General features: G+C 53.6%; 1 protein-coding gene across 15 annotated transcripts in view; it reads left to right on the forward strand.

The window, feature by feature from the left end:
- The window catches only part of FAM178B (family with sequence similarity 178 member B), a 106043-nt gene that overhangs the window by 69221 nt on the left and 14906 nt on the right, over positions 1 to 21916 (forward strand). For 10 of the 15 annotated variants that reach the window (XM_081484589.1, XM_081484593.1, XM_081484596.1 and 7 more), the window contains 2 exons: positions 7000 to 7087; positions 17234 to 17359. In XM_081484589.1, coding sequence (XP_081340715.1) covers positions 7000 to 7087; positions 17234 to 17359 — 214 coding nt within the window. The remainder of the gene's footprint in view (positions 1 to 6999; positions 7088 to 17233; positions 17360 to 21916) is intronic. The other 5 variants (XM_081484594.1, XM_081484600.1, XM_081484601.1 and 2 more) reach the window with 1 other exon arrangement.

The raw sequence follows: 21916 nt of genomic DNA on the forward strand, positions 1-21916 counted from the left end.
TGGAATGAGTTGAGGTCCCCTCCACGTCTGTCTGTCCTGCACGATGTAGAGATGCCCTGCCTCCACAGAGACCTCTGGGAAAGGAAGAGCTCCCCAGGGGATGAAGATGAAGGGTGCCCTTCTTCATTCAGCGCTGTGGACTTGACAACTTCCTCAACAGAACTCCCAACGGGAAAGCTTGTGAGTGCATACATAGAAAAGGAAGCCCTGCTTTCTAGGATTCCTAAGAATAAATCATACCAGCCTAGCCTCTTTTAGTTTGTGATAGGCTAACCAGAAGAATACCCTGGAGAGGGCTGTCTGGGTTCTGTAGGGCATTTGATGGAGACGCACATCCTATCTTGCCACAACATACAGAAGCGCGGGCTGAAGAATGGTATCCAATTAGATGGACTTGTCGTCAGAAGGTGCCACTGGCCATCAGAGTCTGCCTGGAGGACAGGTCCGGGTGGCCACCCAGAGCTCTGTCTCCACTGACAGGTTGGCCAGCACAGACCCAAGGTCTTGGACGAGGCCATTAACAGAACAGTGGTTGGGTTCATACATAACATGAATGCAACTGACAGCAAAGATCCCCAAAGATCTCCAAAGACCGTAATGATGGGCCGAGTGGGAAAGAGAGACTGAGCTGCACAATGAAGAACAGGATCTAGGAGATAGAGTTTGACAGCCAGGTGTGTGAACTAGGCTTTGGGCTCAACCTGTCAAGAGCGTAGCTTTGAGGGGCTCCCCCCCAAATAAGGGTCCACTTCAGTTCTGAGCGCCTTGCTTGATGAGAATGTCACCAACCTAAGGGCTTTCAGAAGAACCCACTGGAATGGCAAAAAATTCCAAAAGACAGAGAAGAGTAGCTGTTGCACTAGGGGGAAGGGATAGTGTGTGAAGTATGGCTACTTTTTTTTTTTTTAATTTATTTATTTGGCTGTGCTGGGTCTTAGTTGCAGTACGTGGAATCTAATTTCCTGACCAGGGATCGAACCCAGGCCCCCGGCACTGGGAGCGCAGAGTCTTAGCCACTGGACCACCAGGGAAGTCCCTGGCAACTTTTCTTCAAGTATGCAGAGGCCCTGACTGAATGGACGGATATGCGGGTCCCAGGACATGAGAACGGGTGACTTTTCAGGTGTTTTAAGAGTAGGGGTCTAGGTTTCATCATAATACCAGAAAGAGAGAAAGAGAGGGAGGGAGAAAGGGAGAGAGAAGGATGGAAGTCTGGATGTGACTGTCTATATGAACTCGGTTCACGCAGTGGCAGTCTCCATCTTATTTGGTTGTAATGTACCTGCAGGAGAGGACATGTTGGTGGTGGACACTGTGCACTGGGCCAGGTGTCTGTGCAGCCTCCACTGCATCACCCGCCGGAAAGTCACCCGCTCCCCTAGAAGGGCCCTGGACCCCTCCCAGGCATTCCCTCTGCAAAAAGAACCACTTTGGCAGCTTTCATCCCGTGGATTTGTTGTGCTGTGCTTCAGACTCAGGTCCCAGTGGGACCATACAGTGTTCTGTCTCATATCTGGCTCCCCTGGCACGGCCAGCACTTGTGGGCTTCAGTCACGGCAAAGCCAGCGGTCATAGACAGCTCCTTCGCGTTGCCTGGTGGGAGCCCCTCGCGTGGGTCTGAGGCTGTCCACATGCTGCCTTCCCTTCCTGTCCGCCCTGTGCTGTGCCCACATTTGTGAGTGCCCCAGCGGGTGTGAGATGACCGGGCAGATGGCTGAGGAGGTTACCCTCCACCTCTGAGCCCAGGCCCTCATCTGCCTGCCTGGGTAACACGTGCTCACATGCAAGACAGGAGACTCCAGGGGAAGGACTGAGGGGCAGGTGGCATGAGAGAAGGCAGTGCCGGGTGAGGTGGCGTGAGTGGCCCAGGAGGGGCAGGCCCGCCGACGCCCTAGGGCAGGGTGTTGGGCAGTGTTTCCAGCGCGGAACCGGAACCAGCTACTGTGGTTGCTTCCTGAACTGCCCTGGAGACATGGAAAAGGACGTTCACACCTTTGGCCAGATGCCTGATGGCCTTTCTGGGGAGCTCAGCTTCGGCAGGGCCCGGTTCCTGTCTGAAGGGGGTGTGCTGACCTGTGTGGTGGCTCTGGCACCCTCCTGGCCCGCGTGGGCATGGGGCCTTCGCTGCCCCCAGAGCCCCAGCAGGCTGCCCTTGTAGGAGCCGGGGGAGAGGGGCTGGAGGCTGGGAAACTGAGCGCCTGCGCTCCATGTCCGACCCGGCTCTGCTGTCGGTTTGGAAAAGTCATTTCTAAACCTCCCAGTGCCTTAGGCCCCTCTGTGTGCTGATCCAGCATCCTGGTCTTGCAGCGGCCCACGGGGGTGGAGGGGGCAGGCCGCTGCAGGGGCCTGGCCTGGTGTGAGCGCAGTGGGCTGAACCCGTTGCCTTATATGACAGTAGCTGGGAAGATTCCAGGGCCTTCTGCGTCCTCCTTTGTCCGGCTGTTTTGAGTTCCCGAGAGGCCTCCCGGGTGGGGTCAACCTCAGCGGAGCCACAGGCCTCGCCCCACTCCCACCCCCCTCCCTACCCCCCACCCCTACTGGCGCCCTGCGCAGTTTGGGTGGTGTTTGGGGTGAGTCTTGGCTTTTCCTCTTCTGTCCAGTAACTTCTCAGTGTAAAATTAAAAACCGGTCCCGTCTCCCTGTTTGTGTGTCCCAGTGGGAACTGAGAGGGCAGGGGACTGTGTTTAGAAGGCAGAGAAGGGCCGTGGGGATGAAAGGCAGTGGACAAGCAGAGAACGCTGCCCTCAGATGTGGGTTTCTTGCATCCATTCGCCCCCTCAGTTCTCTTTCTAGTGCTTTTCTCTTTATTATTCACCCCCGGACAACAGCTCTGTCCTGACCCACCCGGTCCGCCTCTTCCCTCCTGGAACCAGCCCTGGCTCTGCCGGCCTGCCTGCACCCCCATCCAGGGTCTGCCCCTCCCCTCCCGCTGTGGGCAAGAGCGCTCCCGAAGGCTCGGATTTGGGTTAATGAAGCCCAGATGCTGGACTTCTGACTCCCGCTGCAAGTTCGCTTTGCAGCAGCGGCTGGAGGGGCTGGAGGGTCCGTCTACCTCCCACTGTGCTCCGGCCCAGCTGCTGCCGGCCCGGGGCTCGGCGGGAACAGCTGGAGAGCAGGTTCTGGCTGACAGTGCGGTGGTGGTAGGCGGAGCCCAAGGAGAGACGGGGTGGAGCTCCGGGTGTGGGGCGGGGCCCTGCCTGCCTTCACCCGCAGGAGGCTGGTATGGGGGGCGCTGGATGAGGGGCTCCTGTTTTCTGTCTCTTGGCGGAGTCCAGATGGGATTGCCTCTCCCTAGGATTGAGATGGTCGGTGGGAACACTGGCGCGCTCTGCAGAAAGGGAACCGGGGTCAGAGAGGGCCCCACGCTCCCTAATGGCAGGTCTTTCCAGTCCAGGATGGCTGATCCCTCCCAGGGAGGCCAGATACAAAACAAAGATCACATGGGAGGAACTTATGCTAAGGAATTATTCCTTGTCTGTAGGATATTATTATTCCGTATCTATAGGAAATTCAAATTTAACTGGGCATCTTATATCATCCTATCACTCCAGGAGATAGTGAGGGACAGGGAGGCCAGCATGCTGCCAGTCCATGGGGTCACAAAGAGTTGGACACCACTTAGCAACCGAAAGACAACAACCACCTATATTTTTATTGGCTAAATTGGGCAATCCTTACCCCACCCCCACCCCCGCCCAGCTGAACTTCTTCTTTAAGTAATCGTTTTATTGAATTGCAGCATACAAACAGAACACCGACTGTGTGTGCTCAGCGAGTTTTCACAGGTCGAACACATGTGAAACCAGCACCCAGAAGGAAAGGAGGGGATTCCCTGGCAGTCCAGTGGTTAGGGCTCATTGTTTTCCTCTGCTGGGCACAGGTTCAGTCCCTGATCAGGGAACTAAGATCCCGCAAGCCATGTGGTGCAACCAAAAAAAAAAAAAAAAAAACCCAAAAAGAAATGAAACACGAACAGAACCTGCCCCCCACCAAGGATAGCAGGATCCCCGTTTTCGTACTTAATCTTACACATGTAGTCTTTTGTAATGGCTTCTTCCGCACAGCGCTGTGAGGTCACCCATGCTGCTGGGTGGAGTCCTGGCTCATCCATGGTCGTTGAGTGCTGCGCATGGAGTTCAGTCGTCTCTCTGTCCATTCGTGGACCAACATTGCACATCTGCCTCTCTGTTTTTTCCTGCGCCGTATCTCTGTGCCAGGGAGGAGGACTGCTGGGTGGTTGGGTGGGCACACGCACCTCTTCCCCTTGAGCAGGTCTCGCCTAGCAGGTGACCAAGGTGGGTGTACGCATTTGTGTCCCCACCAGCTGTATGGGCGTGTCCCCCCTGCTCTTTCTCACATCTTCCCTTCTGGTATGGGGCACTGCTGCCTGATGCTCTTTTTGTTTGTTCGTTTTTTTAAATCAAGAGCTTCTTGTGTTGTTGATTCCTCTGATTTTCTTGAATAAGAATATAAACAAGGTGCCTGCTTTAGGTACCACCTGCTCAGTCCCATGGGAAGTTGGAGGAAGCCATTCCCACCTCCGTTCCCCACCACCCACAGGAGCTCCCCACCCCCACCACATGAGCCCAGGGTGGGCGCAGGCCCTGGGGGAGTTGCAGGGGTGCCTTCAGCCCCGCTAAGGGGGGGCCAGGCTCAGTCCTGCCTCTCCCAAGTACTTCTTTAGGGAAATGTCATTTCCGAGGGCTGCCTGCAGCTTGCCATCCCCATGTGCCATCCTTCTGTTCCTTGTGGGGTCCTTCCAGGGATGGGGGTGGAGGCGCCCGTGGGGCCCCTCCAGCAGTGTTGCTGCTCGAGGGCATGTCTCCTCTACGGAGCTGGTTCTGACCCAAGTGTTTTCCACCATGTTGCTTCGGTTTCCTCCAGCTCTAGGACCTCACCTTTGCTTCCCCTGGTGATAGCTTTCTGTGGGAATTAGAGATTGTGGCCACATCAGAATCCATGTCAGGGGCTGACCTCCGCTGCCCGTGGGGGCCACGCCACCCACCCCGCCTCCCGTCGACCCCTCCAGCCTCTCCTGGCCACTGCCACCCCCAGTCCCATCCTCTGGTCTCTACTCCCCTCTTCTCTCTCTGTTTTACTCACCCCAGCCCTCAGGGACCCATGAAAGCCAGAGCCCTACTAAGTCAAAGATCTCTCTGGGTAAATGTCATATTGCACTTGAAAATATGTGGGTTACATTCACTTATCTTTTGATACTGATTTCTAATGTTAATTCTACTGATAAGAGAACAGACTCTATGATTTTAATACCTTTAGACCATGAAAATTTTGCACCTTGTTTTAGGTCCCTGGATATGTTCCAGTATCTCCTAGTTAATAGTCTATGGAAACTTGAATAGAATTTGTATCCTACTTGTGTGAAAATTATATAAATCTTAATTCTATTGAATTGGTTCATGGTGCTTTTCAGGTCTACTGTATCCTTCTACTTTTCTGTATATCTATTCTATTAATTTTTGAGAATTTGGTATTGAAACTCCAATTAAAAATCTTAATGTGTCTACTTAAAAAAGTAATTGTAATACATAGTGATGGTGGTGGTGGTTTAGTCACTAAGTCGTGTCTGACTCTTTGCGACCCCATAGACTGTAGCCTGCCAGGCTCCTCTGTCAGTGGAATTCTCCAGGCAAGAATACTGGAGTGTGTTGCCATTTTCTTCTCCGGGGGATCTTCCTGACCCAGGCATCAAACCCTGGTCACCTGCATTGCAGGCGGATACTTTACCACTGAGTTACAGGGAAGCCCCAATATATCGTGGCTGCTGCTGCTGCTGCTGCTGCTAAGTCACTTCAGTCGTGTCCGACTCTGTGAGACCCCACAGACGGCAGCCCACCAGACTCCTCTGTCCACAGGATTCTCCAGGCAAGAAGACTGGAGTGGGTTGCCATTTCCTTCTCTAAATATATCGTGGAGCTATATGTAACTTTGTTCTGTATTTTCCAAGTCTCCCATAAATGTGTTGTCATATTTTCATGATTTAAAAAATAACATAGAAAGAGAAAAAAAATCAGAGCCATAAACATTGGCATCTGAAATCCCCATTATAAGGCTTTACTCCAGAAGAGAGCCGGTACCAGCTCCACCCTGAGGGAATCAGTCAGGACTGGTGCTAGCCTTAGAAGCACAGCTCAGACTTGCTGAAGAAGCAAAGGGGACTTTATTGGCTGAGCTACCCGACCCACTGACTGCATAGGTCTGGGGCTTGGAGGCTTCAGGCAGGGAGGGCTCTATCTCTACTTGCTCCATTCTCCAGCCTCCCACACCCCTGCCCCAGCCTCACAGAGAGGCAGAGTGGCCACCAGCGACTGTAGGAGCCCCTCCCAACAGATTAGTGGCCCTGTTGGAAGAGCACACAGTCTACCAGTCCCGGCCGAGACCCCAAGGCCACCTTGCAGTGGCTTGAACACAGGGACCGATGGGCCAGGCCCGGCTCAAGTACCCACCTGGGAGCCCGAATCTGGGCTGGCGGGTGGGAGTGAGGGGATTCTCCAAAGAAGAGTCACTGGATACTGGGTGGAAAAAAACAGCAAAATGTGGCCTCACCAGCCCCGGTCACCCACCTTCTACCACCTTCCACAGGCTGAAAGACCTTAACGCTGCAAAGGAAAAAAAAAGACGATGGTCTGTATAGAAGTGGTTGAACGGTATCTCTGTGTAACACAGACCTATAGAGAAAAAAAAAAACTAAGAAGAAAAACACTACTATGCTAGCCTCTGAAATCACCACCTTTTTTTCCATTAATTATTTTCTTTTTGCTTATTTTTAAACTTTCCCATATGGCATGTTTTTTATGACTTCTAAAATAAATCATAAATGCTGGAAACCAAAGGAGAAAGCTAAAATTCCCCAGACAGAGGTGCTCTTCCCTGCTCACCTCTCGGTGTGTGTCCTATACTTCCCTGCCCACCCCCAGACTTTAACCCCCACCCCCATAGCAGGGTGCACCCCCCCAGTCTCTCTCGTCCCTTCTCCCATAGGCAGCTTCGAGGCCAGCTCAGCCTCCTTGTCATGGCGCGGCTGCTGAACCAGCAAGAGAGACTCCCTCTGTGGCAGGAGAAGGCCCAGGTGAGTGTTTGCCTCAGCATCCTCTGGGGGCTGGGGGAACCAGGCCAGCCCCTCCTGCCACTTTTCCTGAAGGTTGGAAGCCTCAGGCCAGGGGACTCAAGGTGGGTTTGCATTTTCTGCTGACATCCTTGCATCTAACAGTCACTTTCTGCATGCCTACTGTGTGCCAGCCACTGAGGATAAAGCAATGAGCTGGGAGCAGGTATTGCTTTTTTTAAAGCTGTGTTAAAATATACATAACATAAAATTTACTATTTTAACTGTTTTTTGTTTTTACTACCTTAACAATTTGTGTGTGTGTGTGTGTGTTAGTTACTCAGTCATGTCCAACTGTTTGTGTCCCATGAGCTGTAGCCCTGTCAGACTCTTCTGTCCATGGAATTCTCTAGGCAAGATTACTAAAGTGGGTTGCCTTTCTCTTCTTCAGAAGATCTTCCTGATGCAGGGATCGAACCCAGGTCTCCTGGACTGTAGGCAGGTTCTTTATCCGTCTGGGCTGCCAAGGAATATTTATTCATTTGACTGCACTGGGCCTTAGTTGCGGATGCTGGATCTTTTTTTTTTTTTTCCTCCAAACTTTAAACTTTTTATTTTATATTGGGGTATAGTCGATTAACAATGTTGTGGTAATTTCAGGTGAGCAGCAAAGGGACTCAGCCATCCATATGCGTGTACCCATTCTCCCCCAGAGCCCCCTCCCATCCAGGTCGCCACATAACATTAAGCAGAGTTCCCTGCGCTACACAGTGGGTCCTTACTGGTTATCCATCTTAAATACAGCACTGTGTACAAGTTCATCCCAAACTCCCTAACTGCCCTTCCCCCTAGCAGCTGCATGCAGGATCTTTATTTGCAGCATGCAGTATCTAGTTCCCTGACCAGGGATTGAACCCAGGCCCTCTGCCTTGGGAGCTTGGAGTGTTAGCCGCTTAGCACCCAGGAAGTCCCCATCTTAGCAGTTTTAAGTGCAGAGCTCTAACTATTCTGAAGGACCACCATCCATCTCCCAAACAGAAACTCTGCACCTGCTGAATTCCGACTCCCATTCCCTCCTCCCCAGCCCCTGCATCTATGATGTTTTATAGGTAGAAGAACAACAAAGGTGAAAACAAATACGGCTATGAACACTGCCCACTCTCAGTGGCCCTTCTGCCCCATGTCAGGCATGCTGCGGGCAGCAGGGGAGGAAGGGTCTTCTTTCCTCTTCCCCTTCTCTCCAGAAAGCTCTGACTGCAACCTCCTTGCAGCTCAGAGAACTGTACTTTAGCGGCCCTGGAGGCAGCGTGAGTCACAACCAGCCCAGGATGCAGAGCGGGGGAGGCCTGCGGGGCCTGGGGGAAGTTGAGAATGCTCTTACCAGCCTCCAACTCCCAGTAGTCTCCCTGGAACCCGTAAGACTTGCCGGGGAAAGCTGAGCCGTCTAGCTTCACCGCATGAGCCAGGTGAGGCAGTCCCAGGGAAAGGCTGAGTCTATAGTCACTGGACGTGCACAAGGCAAGGCGGCATCACCCCTTGGCCAGAGTGCTGAGAGAATGTTCTGGACCCTCCTGGGGTGGGGTGGCCTGAGAGACCACAGTCACAGTGCAGGAGCTCAGAAAGGTGACCAGTTGGGTGGGCTCATCTAAGTGGGCCCTGGCTTTGCCCTGGCTGCCCCCTCTGCCTTTCACACTTTTCCCCTCAAGATTTAGAAGCTTGGCAGGAGCTTCTGGTCACTCCAGTTCCAGCTGAAGTGTCACCTCCTCCAGGAAGCCTTTCCTGACCACCCAACCCAAAGTGCCCTGGCATCAGCACCCTGTTTGAAAGTACTCATGGTGCTCACCGGGCTTCCTTGGTAGCTCAGCTGGTAAAGGATTCACCTGCAGGAGACCTGGGTTCGATCCCTGGGTCAGGAAGATACCCTGGAGAAGGGAATGGCAACCCACTCCAGTATTCTTGCCTGGAGAATCCCATGGACAGAGGAGCCTGGCGGGCTACAGTCCATGGGGTCGCAGAGAGTCTGACATGACTGAGCAACTAAGCACACACAGCACATGATGTTCACCTCCTGAATTTTTTTTGAATTTGTTCAGGGTCTATGTTATACACAGAGAGACACACACAGACACACACACACCCAACAGCAGCTCCTTGAGTGTAAGGACCAAATGGTTGTGCTCACTCTTGCTCGTCAGCTCCTAGTGCAGTACCTGGCACACACAGGACCTCAGCACACACTCGTGGGCTGAGGGAACCCAGGGCTGAGTGCCAGGGTGTTCGAGGGATGGTTCCGCAGGCAGAGAGCTTGGGAAGGACAGTGAGGAGTTGAGGGGTGGCCTGTACACAGGGCCTGATGACAGAGCCTCTCCGCGAGAAAGAGGACAGAGGGACCAGACAGAGGCAGGGCAGGCAGAGATGCAACGTGGGAGCGAGACCAGTGGTCCCAGGAGGCCCCGGGCGACAGGGGCAGCCTAGTAGACAGGCATTGCAGGGCAGCCTCTGAACTCTACAGAGAAGCGAGAGCAGGTGAGAGGCCAGAGTGTGGAGATCGGAAGAGGCAGGACCGGCCGCAGGTGGTGGGTGAGAGTAGCCACCTTCCGGCAGCACTTGGCAGCGACCAGGAAAACACAGGCTGGCTGAGCTTCAGGGTCAGGTCAAGGCTTGGGGTTTTGTTTTGATTTGTTTTTTGGCTGGAGCTTGTGCAGGGGAGGGTGTGGGGAGCATGATGAAGGCTGGAGAGGGTGAGGAGAGTGGTGTGGGGGAAGAGCTGGGGATCTGGGCCTGGAGGGGACTCGCAGGCGAGGCAGGTGAGCAGGGCTGGTGGGGGCGGGAGGCATGCCCCTCCCCAGGGATAGCTGGCCTGGGAGCTCCCAGCCTGTCCAGCCAGGCCCAGCCCTGCCCTTGTGGGTCCCAGCTCCAGGGCTGTCCTGCCACACCAGTCACCCACCTGCCTGCATGCCCACCATGCATTCATGAAACCCCAGTGGTGCACCTCTCGTGTGCAGGCTCCGCACCCAGAGACGACCTCAAAGGAGAGGCCGTGAGCGAGCCAGGCTGAAGACACAATGACTAATTCTGGCCCAGGCAGCCAGGTGGCTTCCAGAGACGTCCTGAAGCAGGTCTTGAAGGATGAGTCAGTGCTTGTGCAGAGGAGCAGAGACCATCAGCAGGCGGGCAGTGCAGCCTGTGCAGACCCACACCAGACGGAAGGGGAGGGCAGACCGGCTGGGGCCTGCCTCAGCCATCCCTCCCGAGCGCGTCCCCATCTGTCCTCCCTGCAAGCCCAGGGCTGCTGCACAGCCTCCTCCCAGGTCTCCGAGCTGCAAGCGCTCCCCTTTCCAGTCAGGCCTGTCAGACGGTTCCTTAGGAGACACGCCTTCAAAGGGTCACCTCGAGCCCACAGCCACCCACGTCCCGCCCACATGCCCCCTTTCCCCACTTCTCCTTGAAGTCCTGGCTGCCAGGGCTGCCCAGGCCCTCCTCACAGGCCAGCCTGGCCACCCTCTGCACACGGCTTTGTGCCCAGGACACTTCTTCCTTTCCACCCATCACGTCCCAACCAGAGTGGCGGCTCTAATGTGCCACAGAGCACAGCTGAGCCCCGGTGCCCTGCACAGGACTCAACCTCTCGCAGCAGTCTCAGGTGGTCAGGACTGGTTCTGTTGTCCCTGTTTTGTTGTTGTTCAGTCGCTCAGTCACGTCCCACTCTTTGCAACCCCATGGACTGAGGCACACCACCCTTCCCTGTCTTTCACCATCTACTGGACTTTGCTCAAATTCATGTCCATTGAGTCAGTGATGCCATCCACCTTTACAGATAGGGAAATGGAGGCAGGTACAACTAGGAAATTTCTCAGGGTCACGAGGTGGGAGAAACTGTGACGCTCGGATGCAAAACCCACGTGCCCTGATAACAGAGTCTGCGCCCTGGACCCCTGCGGGGCGCTGTCTCTGCTTGCCCAGCTCCTTGCTCCTCGGCTCCCATTGTGAGGACAGCCTGACCCATACCTGCTGCTTCACGCCAATGTTCCCAGCTGGTGCCTTGAGCGTTGGTCCCGGACGGCAGACAGGAAGACCAGGGCCAGCCCTCCCACTTCTTTCATCCATATATACATGCTTGATTTTTGTTGTTGTTTAGTCGCTAAGTCATGTCTGACTCTCTTGTGACCTCCATGTACTGCAGCCCACCAGGCTCCTCTGTCCATGGGATTTCCCAGGCAAGAATACTGGAGTGGGTTGCCATTTCCTCCTCCGAGGGATCTTCCCAACCCAGGGATCGAATCTCTGTCTTACTTGCTTGATAAACCTTAGCAGTTGATTCACCATGAAGGGCAGTTCAAGGGGTGAGAACTGGCTCACTAGAGGAGAGGACCCAGGGTGAGTGCCCAGGCAGGAGCTTTCGGGGCATCACTGGGCAGGAGGAGCCCCCAGTGCCTGGATGGGTTGTGTTTCTGTCTGAAGCTGCAGCCTAAGGCCCCAGGAGCAGAAGCAGGTGCTGGAGAACTGAATCTGAGGGACAGGACTTCTGTAGGTGGTTGGAATGCAACAACCCCAAGGCTTGCATCTTCCAGGAGAGTCTTAGGATCAAATTGCTTCTTTCCTGTTGTTCCCACGAATCCTGAGAATATCCCAGAAACAGCAGGGTTTGGACCTCAAGCACCAGTGTGCTCCAGACACAGCTCAGGGCATGGAAGATACAGCCCTGAACAGAGCTTAGTCCCTCCCTCCTAGAACCCAGAGGGAGACAGACAGAGGCACCAAGAGAGAAGTCAGTCTTTGGCATTCCAGATGGTGCTAAGTGCTGTGGAGAATAAAGCCAGATAAAGAGGAGAAGGGAGGAGAAAGGAGTGTTGAGAGAAGATGCTACTTTATAGTAGTGAACAGAGAAGGGGACATCTGAGCACAGACCTGAAGAAGTCACACGGGTTTCTCGGGGGAAAAACATTCCAGGCAGAGGGAACAGCATGTGTAAAGGCACTGGGGCAGACAAAGGGCTCTTAGGTTAGAGAAAATGAAAGGCCAGTGTGGCTGGAGCAGAGGGCTGAGAGTGGAGTAAGAGGAGTTGAGGTCAGAGGGGTAAGTGGGGACTCGGGTGGGAGCTTGATTTTCATGCCAAAATGGAGAGCTGCTAGGAGCTTTTGATAACAGGAGAGACATAACTTGATTTATAAAAATCTTTTACAATTACACTGGCTGCTGCATTGAGACTAGACTGTTAGGGGTGGGGTGCATGCATGCTGAGTCGCTTCAGTTCAGTTCAGCTCAGATCAGTTGCTCAGTCATGTCCGACTCTTTGCGACCCCATGAACCACAGTACGCCAGGCCTCCCTGTGCATCACCAACTCCCAGAGTCCACCCAAACCCATGTCCATTGAGTTGGTGATGCCATCCAACCATCTCATCCTCTGTCATCCCCTTCTTCTCCTGCCCTCAATCTTTCCCAGCAGCAGGGTCTTTTCCAATGAGTCAGCTCTTTGCATCAGGTGGCCAAAGTATTGGAGTTTCAGCTTCAACGTCAGTCCTTCCAATGAACACCCAGGACTGATCTCCTTTAGGATGGACTGGTTGGATCTCCTTGCAGTCCAAGGGACTCTCAAGAGTCTTCTCCAACACCACAGTTCAAAAGCATCAATTCTTCAGCGCTCAGCTTTCTTTATAGTCCAACTCTCACATCCATACATGACCACTAGAAAAACCATAGCCTTGACTAGACGGACCTTTGTTGACAAAGTAATGTCTCTGCTTTTTAATATGCTGTCTAGGTTGGTCATAACTTTCCTTCCAAGGAGTAAGTGTCTTTTAATATCATGGCTGCAATCACCATCTGCAGTGATTTTGGAGCTCAGAAAAACAGTCAGCCATTGTTTCCACTGTTTCCCCATCTATTTGCCATGAAGTGATGGGACCCGATGCCATGATCTTAGTTTTCTGAATGTTGAGCTTGAAGCCAACTTTTTGACTCTCCTCTTTCACTTTCATCAAGAGGCTCTTTAGTTCTTCTTCACTTTTTGCCATGAGTGTGGTGTCATCTGCATATCTGAGGTTATTGATATTTCTCCTGGCAATCTTGATTCCAGCTTGTGCTTCTTCCAGCCCAGCGTTTCTCATGATGTACTCTGCATATAAGTTAAATAATCAGGATGACAATATACAGCCTTGACATACTCCTTTTCCTATTTGGAACCAGTCTGTTGTTCCATGTCCAGTTCTAACTGTTGCTTCCTGACCTGCATACAGATTTCTCAAGAGGCAGGTCAGGTGGTCTGGTATTCCCATCTCTTTCAGAATTTTCCACAGTTTATTGTGATCCACACAGTCAAAGGCTTTGGCATAGTCAATAAAGCAGAAATAGATGTTTTTCTGGAACTCTCTTGCTTTTTCGATGATCCAGCGGATGTTGGCAATTTGATCTCTGGTTCCTCTGCCTTTTCTGAAACCAGCTTGAACATCTGGAAGTTCATGGTTCACGTACTGCTGAAGCCTGGCTTGGAGAATTTTAAGCATTACTTTACTAGCGTGTGAAATGAGTGCAATTGTGCGGTAGTTTGAGCATTCTTTGGCATTGCCTTTCTTTGGGATTGGAATGAAAACTGACCTTTTCCAGTCCGGTGGCCTCTGCTGAGTTGTCCAAATTTGCTGGCATATTGAGTGCAGCACTTTCACAGCATCATCTTTCAGGATTTGAAATAGCTCAACTGGAATTCCATCACCTCCACTAGCTTTGTTCGTAGTGATGCTTCCTAAGGCCCACTTGACTTCGCACTCCAGGATGTCTGGCTCTAGGTGAGTGATCACACCGTTGTGATTATCTGGGTCATGACGATCTTTTTTTGTATAGTTCTTCTGTGTATTCTTGCCACCTCTTCTTAATATCTTCTGCTTCTGTTAGGTCCATACCATTTCTGTCCTTTATTGTGCCCATCTTTGCATGAAATGTTCCCTTGGTATCTCTAATTTTCTTAAAGAGATCTCTAGTCTTTCCCATTCTGTTGTTTTCCTCTATTTCTTTGCGTTGATCACTGAAGAAGGCTTTCTTATCTCTCCTTGCTATTCTTTGGAACTCTTCATTCAAATGGGTATATCTTTCCTTTTCTCCTTTGCCTTTCCTTCTCTTCTTTTCACAGCTATTTGTAAGACCTCCTCAACCATTTTGCCTTTTTGCATTTCTTTTTCTTGGGGATGATCTTGATCACTGCCTCCAGTCCAGTGACAGAAGGTGCTAACTGCTTGGGAAACAAAAGTCATGCCCGGAAGGGGATTAGCACGTGCAATTGCTGTGGGCCTGCAGGATAGACGGGAGGGGGAGGTGGCAAAAGGCTGGAAGAAGGTAGGGGCAGCCATGCAGTGTCAGGGCAGAAGGTCCAGGCAGGGCACAGGCTCCAGGGAACAGCAGGGGCACCTTGGGCCTTGGAGACACTTACATTACTGACTAGAGGATTTTTGCAGAAACTAGTTCCTGTGGCCGTAGTTTCTGATAAGTGAATATTGAAACTTCTGCAGCTCATAAAGGTCAGGTATCAACAGACATATGAATACGTCTCTGGTCAATAATGTGTTCAGGTCCTGGCCATCTCCACTGAGCTAACAGAAGCAGCTGCCGGGGTCTGAGTGCAGGAGTGACCGCTGTGTGGACAGTTGCCTGGCCGGGAACTGTCTGCCGCCTCTGGCCAGACAAGCCCCCAAGGCCAGTGGAGGCTTGCCTTTTTGGGTGATAGTTTGCTTCTTGCCTGGAGACGTCTGTCCTGAAGGGCTGAGTGTTTGCAGAGACAGCTCCCAGCGGTAGGGGTGGCATGGGGATACGTGCTGGTCAGAGCCTGGCCCTGCTGGGGACCCGGGTGGCCCAAATAAGTCCTCATCCCAGAGAAGGGTGTGTCTGCTGGAGAGGGAACTGCTGGGGCTGCCAGAACTGGAAACAAAAGAGAATAAGCAATCAGAAGGCAGCAGCTTGCCACGCTGAGCAGAGTGAAGCTGTTTTCATGGAGTGAGAGGAAAAACGTGGGAGCAGCCAGCCTGCTGCCCTGTGCTCCCCTGCCTGCCACTGCCCCCGCCCAGGGTCCCAGCCGGGGCGGGGCTGCATGCCGGAGGGCTGCAGGCTGCTGAGCTTGCCCTGTGCGTGCACAGCTGTGAGCCCGGAGCAAGCAGGACTGTTTTGGAAACTATCCGCAGACTTGGAAGGCCTGAGCAAGGCAGCACAGCCCTGGTTTTGGTGAGAATCCAGATGGTGCCTGTCTTTGCCCAGAACCTTCCCGCTCTCTGTCTCCCTGCCTCCCGCTCTCCCTTTCTGAAGTGATCAGACGCTCAGCCAAGAAGCCCTGGCCGCCTTCCAGCAGCCAAGGGCCCCGGGCCTGACTCCTAGCCCTCACCTGGCCCAGCTGCTCCTGTGGGCTGTCTAAGCCCATGACTGGCCAAGGTGCTGAGCAGGTGTCTGCGGCTGAGCTGGGGAGGAAGCCAGGTGTGCCGGGCAGGGCTGTGATCGGGCGGGAGCTGGCCCAGGGCTTAGCCCTCGCCCTTTGGGCCAGCCTACACCTGCTACATCTGAAGAGATGGCGCCTTCGTGAACTTCCCTGGCCCCGCACCTTTGTTCTGGGTCCTCCCTCCCCAGGGCTATAGGCAGCCTCAGAGGGGCCCAAGACTTACAGCCTGCCTGCCTTCTGGAGCCCCAGCCTTCAGTCAGCCCTGGGGCAGCTGGTTGTCCTTGCTGGGGCCCAGTCGAGACTGCCCAGACCTGGTGCAAGGGCTGGGCAGGAAGAGTGGCCTGCTGCAGACACCTGACTTAGGAGGCCTCATGTCCCCTCGGTCACAGAGGATGGGCAGTTCAGGTGCAGTGCAGGGCGGCTAGCAGGTCAAGTGTCATAATAACCAAAGGGCAATGCGTGGACCTCCTGGGGAATCCCACTCCAACAAAACAACTGCGTAAGGACATTGTTGAGACAATCAGAGAAAGCCGAGCCCAGGTGTTGGATCGTATAAGGAATGCTTGTTAATTGTGTTGGGCAGGAGAATAATGTGATTACTTTATAAGGGGAAAAAAATCCTTATCCTTTTCTGTTAGAAGATCTTTGTGGGTAAAATGATCCGAGGTTTGGATTTGCTTTTAAACTCTCTGGAAGGAAACAGGTGGGGGTGGAGGAGGGTGTGATGAGTGCAGTCATCATTCACATTCAGAGATGGGCTGGGGGCAGTTCTCAGCCTCTCTTCTTTGAAGAGCATTGAAAAGCCCCTTGTTATTGTTCAGTTTCTAAGTCATGTCTGACTCTCAGCGACCCCGTGGACTGCAGCACGCCAGGCTTCCCTGTCCATCACTAACTCCCGGAGCTTACTCAAACTCATGTCCATCGAGTTGGTGAAGCCATCCAACCATCTCATCCTCTGTTGTCCCCTTCTCTTGCCTTCAGTCTTTCCCAGCATCAAGGTCTTTTCCAGTCAGTCACCTCTTTGCATCAGGAGGCCAAAGTATTGGTGCTTCAGCCTCAGCACTAGTCTTTCCAATGAATATTGAGTTGATTTCCTTTAGGATGGACAACCCCCATAGTAACCAGTTAAATGAAAAGAGAGGGCCAGTGGGCTTGAGCAGCAGCAGCTCAGAGGTGGGAGGGTCTTGTCTGGTGGCAGAGGAGACCCTCTTTCTGGTCTTGTTTCTTCTAAACCCTGAGTGTCTGCTCAGTCCCGGGATGTGGCTTAAAGCTACGTAAGTCCTCATTCACCTGTCTAAAGTAGCAGTCCCCAACCTTTGTGGCACCAGGGACCAGTTTTGTGGAAGACAGTTTTTCCACGGGCTGGTTGGATTGGGGGTGGTTTGGGGATGATTTGAATGCATTACATTTATTATGCACTTTATTTCTATTATTATTTACATCAGTTCCACCTCAGATCATCAGACATTAAATCCCAGAGGTTGGGGACCCCTGGTCTCAAGGATGCTCACCCTGTGCCAGGCCCTGTGAGCATGTGAGCCTCCTCTCCCAGGAAGAATGGGTGAGCTTGTCTCCATTTCACAGATGGGGACAGGCCCCAAGAGGCCACATGACTCCCAAGGGAGAGGTGCCCCCAGGTCATGGAGCCAACGGTCTGGCTCCAGAGCCTATACTCCTGCCAGCCGGAGTATCCCAGCCACGCATCCCCGAGGCACCCCAAGCACTCGTGAGTGATGACTCCCCTTCTCCTCCCCAGCTGTCCTCGCTCTGCCAGCTCCTGAGCCTCATGAGGCCGTCATCCCTGAGGCGGTACTTGGGGCCTGAGACCGTGCTGCCTGGCCAGGAGCAACAGCCAAAAGCCAGTGCCCAGCTCGACCACAAGGTGAGCACCCAGCCCTTGCCTGCCTCCACCAGGGCGCCACCCCAGGGATGGCAGGGCTGTCCACACAGCACAGCCTCAGGGGCTCAAGGCTGCCAGTCCCAAAACCTCTGCCCCAAGGATGGAGCCCGGCCAGCTGCTCCCACCCCCCTCCCCAGAGCCTGTGCCTGGTGCCCCTCACAGAGGTGGAGCGCTGTGGGCACAGGCTCGCAGGCTTGCGGGTTTTGCTGAGTCTTTTGCAGCCTGGCGTGGCTTTGTTAGAGAGAACACAGGAACTGAATTGCTGGTGAGGGGCGTGGGATGGAAAGGAGTGCCATAGAGAAGCAGCACAGGGAACATTCTCATGCAAAAAGCCGCCTGTTTCTGGCAATCAGAGCTGAGTCCAGGCCCCTGTTCCTATCTCCTGTTGTCCTTACTGAGGCCGAGTCCTAAGCTTTCCCAGTTCTTCTGAAGTGGCTTCCCAGACCTCACTCAGCTTGCCTGAAAATCACGCTTGGAGGGAGTCAAGAGCCACGAGGGGCCTCAGAGCCTGCAGGTTGTGGGGCTTTGAATGGTCAGGCCTGTGGCCTCTGCGGTGGGTGTCAAGCCAGGGTGGCTGTGTAGGGCCTTCAGGCTGGGATTCCCAAGCCAGGCTCCCTCAATGAGCCCCTCCATCCCTCCATCCCTGGGGAGTGGGGGACGAAGGATGCAGATAGACATCTTCCTAATTGGGGAAGGTGGTTAATTCCAAAAGCTCTCCTGGAGGTTGGATGTTAATGATCAGGAGGCCAGCCTTTGGGCATCATTCTGCAAATCAGATAAGTGAATTAATTACTTAATGAACACAAATGAACTATTAAGAAGATGTGATCACCCCCAAGTATACGCTCTTCTCCTGGAACACAGAGGGAAGGTTCTCAGCTGAGCCTGGCGTGAGCACACTTAGGAGGCTGCTGCCTCCCAGGAGAGCCTGTCTTCTTTCCAGTCCCTTTCCCTTGAATCTGGAGCCTGTTACGGAGCCTGAATCTGGTTGTTCGGGGACGGGGCGGGGTGCGGGGCTCGAGAACACAGGTGGGGTCAGCCCTTGGGGATGGTGCCTCTGAGCAGAGCACAAGTGGGCAGGCCCCAGGCCTGAGCTAGAGAAAGGGAAAAAGTGACAGGAAGAAGGGAAGGTTGAGAAAGAAGAGTGGCGGCTTGTGTCTGGGGCCACCCCTGGACCTCACCTGCCTCGCAGAGGTCATATCATTGCCTGGCCAGAGGGCGCCATTTGGTTCATTGCATTCCAGAGCCCGTCTGTAGGAGATGTCCCTTCAGAAGCCAGGGAAGAGAGGGGAGTAGTGGGCTCAGGGTATCCTTTTATACTTGAGGATTGTTTTCACGCATGTAATCCTGGTGGCTCAGACGGTAAACAATCTGCCTGCAATGCAGGAGACCTGGGTTCGATCCTTGGGTCAGGAAGATCCCCTGAAGAAGGGAACAGCTACCCATTCCAGTATTCTTGCTTGGAGAATCCCATGGACAGAGGAGCCTGGCGTGCTACAGTCCATGGAGTCACAGAGTGTTGGACACAACTGAGCATCTAACACACTCATGCATGTGAAGGATGCTGTGAAGTGTCCCCTTGGTCAGCTGCCATATTGAAAATGACCATGTGGCTGGGAAACACGGGGGGCAGGCATGTCTCGGCCAGGTGCCCCACACATGTAGGGTGTGCTGGTCTAGGGAGGCCAAGGCAGCTCTTACATGCCTCTGTTGCAGCTTGAGCCGGGCCCAAGAGGTGGGGAGCCTACAGCAGAGGAGGGGCAGGGCTGGTCGGGGGACACCGGGGTCTGCACAGCAATGTGAAGCCTCCTATTCCCCTGGGCCAAGGACTGTTCTGACTGGGAGGGGCTCGGTGGGGCAGGTGACTGGACTCCCACAGCCCGGCCCCACTCCCCACTCAGTTGACTGACTCTTCATTAGGCCCCAGCGTGTTTCATCTTCAAAGGTGATCAGGCTGCTCACCAGCCAAAAGAAGCAGTGGCGTCATCCGCCCTGTTTTACAGGGAGTGGTGGTCGGGGCTCACTGAGCTTTTATCCCCAGAGCTCAAAGTCTCTGCCTTCTTTCTCCCTGGGGAGCAGAGGGGAAACTAAGGCCAGAGTGAGGCTGGCCCAAGGCAACCCAGCCTGGAGAAAAGGGGGACAGGCCCTTCCCAGCGCTGGGCCCCATCCCCCAGGCCCCCACTCCCTCCTGTCTAGGAGATTTCCTGCCCAAGACTGCCGGGTCACAGCCCTTCTCCAGCGCTGCAGATAAACACTTCTGCCAGCCTCCATCCCACCTCCCCCATCCTGTCTATGCATGGGGCCTTGGCCCAGCTCCTCCTCCCCCTGGGAAGCTCCTTCCCAGGAGAGGCTGGGTGCTCAGATGCCCATGGTATGACTCTCTCTCCTCTCTGATTCCCTGGCTTTGCAGTTGTCCTTTGCTTTGTCTGTCTCCCCAGCTAGACTGTGGGCACAGCTGGTGTCCCAGCATCGCGTGCTGTTTGGCACTAGATGATGGAATGAGTGAACCGGTGAATGAATGCAGTTGTAAGTCTCCCTCTCTGAACTCTCTTCTTCCACCCCGCTCTGGGCCTCCCACCCTCCTCCACTGGAGAGCGTCCTCCCTCTGCATGCCCTCTGCCTTCAGACCAGCCTTTGCCTGCAGGCCCCCTTGTCTTCTAACGTCCTCGTTTCATTAAGGCTACAAGGGTTGATGGCCTGGGCTTCTTCTGTGGGAGGCCCTTGACTTCAGAAGTGTCACCAGCTTATCAGAAAACCAATCATAGCCATTGTTTGTAATTATAAGCTAGTAAGATTCCTCCCTAGAGCTTCCCAGGTGGTTCAGTGGTTAAAGAACCCACCTGCCAATGCAGGAGACACAGGAGACACGAGTTTGATCCCCAGGTCGGGTAGCCCATGGAGTAGAAAATGGCAACCCACTCCAGTATTCTTGCCTGGAGAATCCCATGGACAGAGGAGCCTGGCGGGCTACTGTCCACAGGGTCACAAAGAAATGGACACAACTAAGCGACTTAGAATGATTAACAGTGTTGTGATCACTTCAGGTGCACAGCAGAGCAACTCACGCATACACACACACCTATCCATTCTCCCCCAAACTCCCCTCCCATCCAGGCTGCCAGCTAACATTGAGCAGAGTGCCCTGTGCTGTGCAGTAGGCCCTTGTTGGTCATCCGTTTTAAATATAGCAGTGTGTGCATGTCCATCCCTAAGTATCCCTTCCCCCCATCCTTCCCCACCAGCTACCATAAATTCGTTGTCTAAGTCTGTGAGTCTGATTCTGTTTTGTAAGTTCATTTGTATCATCTCTCTGTAGATTCCACATATAAGTGATGTCATACGATATTTAAAGTGCTTTTGGATAAAGAAGTTGCTCAGCCCCCTGGGTGCTTTTGGGGGGCCTGGGCTTGCCTGGTTTGAGAAGGCAGGATCTCCCAGAGAAGGATCACTGAGGTCAAAGTGACGATCTGGGGTCCTGCATGGGCCAGGGCCCTGCGTGTCTCAGAGGTGGGAGAGGATGTCTCAGTGCGGGCGTGTATCCTGGGAGTTGGCCTCCAGGTGTTCCTCTCCAGTCCATGGGCACCGATTCAGCAAGAGGCCAGCTTCTCCCCAGGCCTCCGTGTGTGTGAGGCTGTCCTTTCAGTTCCTGTGCAGACAATCTTCACATAACTGGACTCAGTTTACCAGTATTTCCTCAAAGCAACTAGCTCAGCCGTACAGCTCAGACCAAGGGTTTCCTGGGGGCTTTCTGTTTTCTTGTAGCTGACGTGTGTAAACCATCTTTGGCCAGACTTACTCACTTTTATCCAGATGACTGATGCTCTGGTCATGTTAAACCTCCGCCATGTGTGATGTTCCTATTGATGGCACTCCCCTCCCCTTTCTGGCTTCTCCCCAGGGCCATCTGCCACATGGATGTTACCATGAAGGAATCTGGGGTTCTGTTTTCCCCCTAGGGATTTGGAAGGTCTATATAACCAAGAGGTCTTCCCAGGTGGCACTAGTGGTAAAGAACCTGCCTGCCAGTGCAGGAGATGTAAGAGACACAGGTTCAATCCCTAAGTAGAGAAGATCCCCTGGAGGAGGGCATCGCAACCCACTCCAGTATTCTTGCCTGAGAATCCCATGGACAGAGGAGCCTGGTGGGCTACAGTCCATAGAGTTGTACAGTTGGACACAACTGAGGTGACTTAGCACACACAACACGTAGAACCAGGATCTTTATGGTAGGGTGGAAGTTTACCCCTTGGTTTGGTTAAATTTGGGGACTTCGAGGAAGTTAACTATCTCTCGTTGTGTAGAAAGAAAACTAAAGTCCATGGAGCCAGGTGTCCCTGGGTTGGGGCTGCATGGAGACACCAGGAGCCAGTCTCATCTCCTCCTCTGTCTCCAGGGTACATCCTCCTCATAGTCTGACAGTGTCCTCATGGGACAAACAGCCTAGGACCCACTAGAAGTTCTGCCTCTGTGATGGCCCCTGTCCCCCAGGGCCCAGCTGCAAGAAGCCACCCGACCCAAACTGAGCCTGGCGGTTGCAGG

Source organism: Giraffa tippelskirchi, chromosome 4 (assembly GCF_054371585.1).
Source record: "Giraffa tippelskirchi isolate mGirTip1 chromosome 4, T2T-mGirTip1v1.2.pri, whole genome shotgun sequence".
Lineage (NCBI taxonomy): Eukaryota > Metazoa > Chordata > Mammalia > Artiodactyla > Giraffidae > Giraffa > Giraffa tippelskirchi.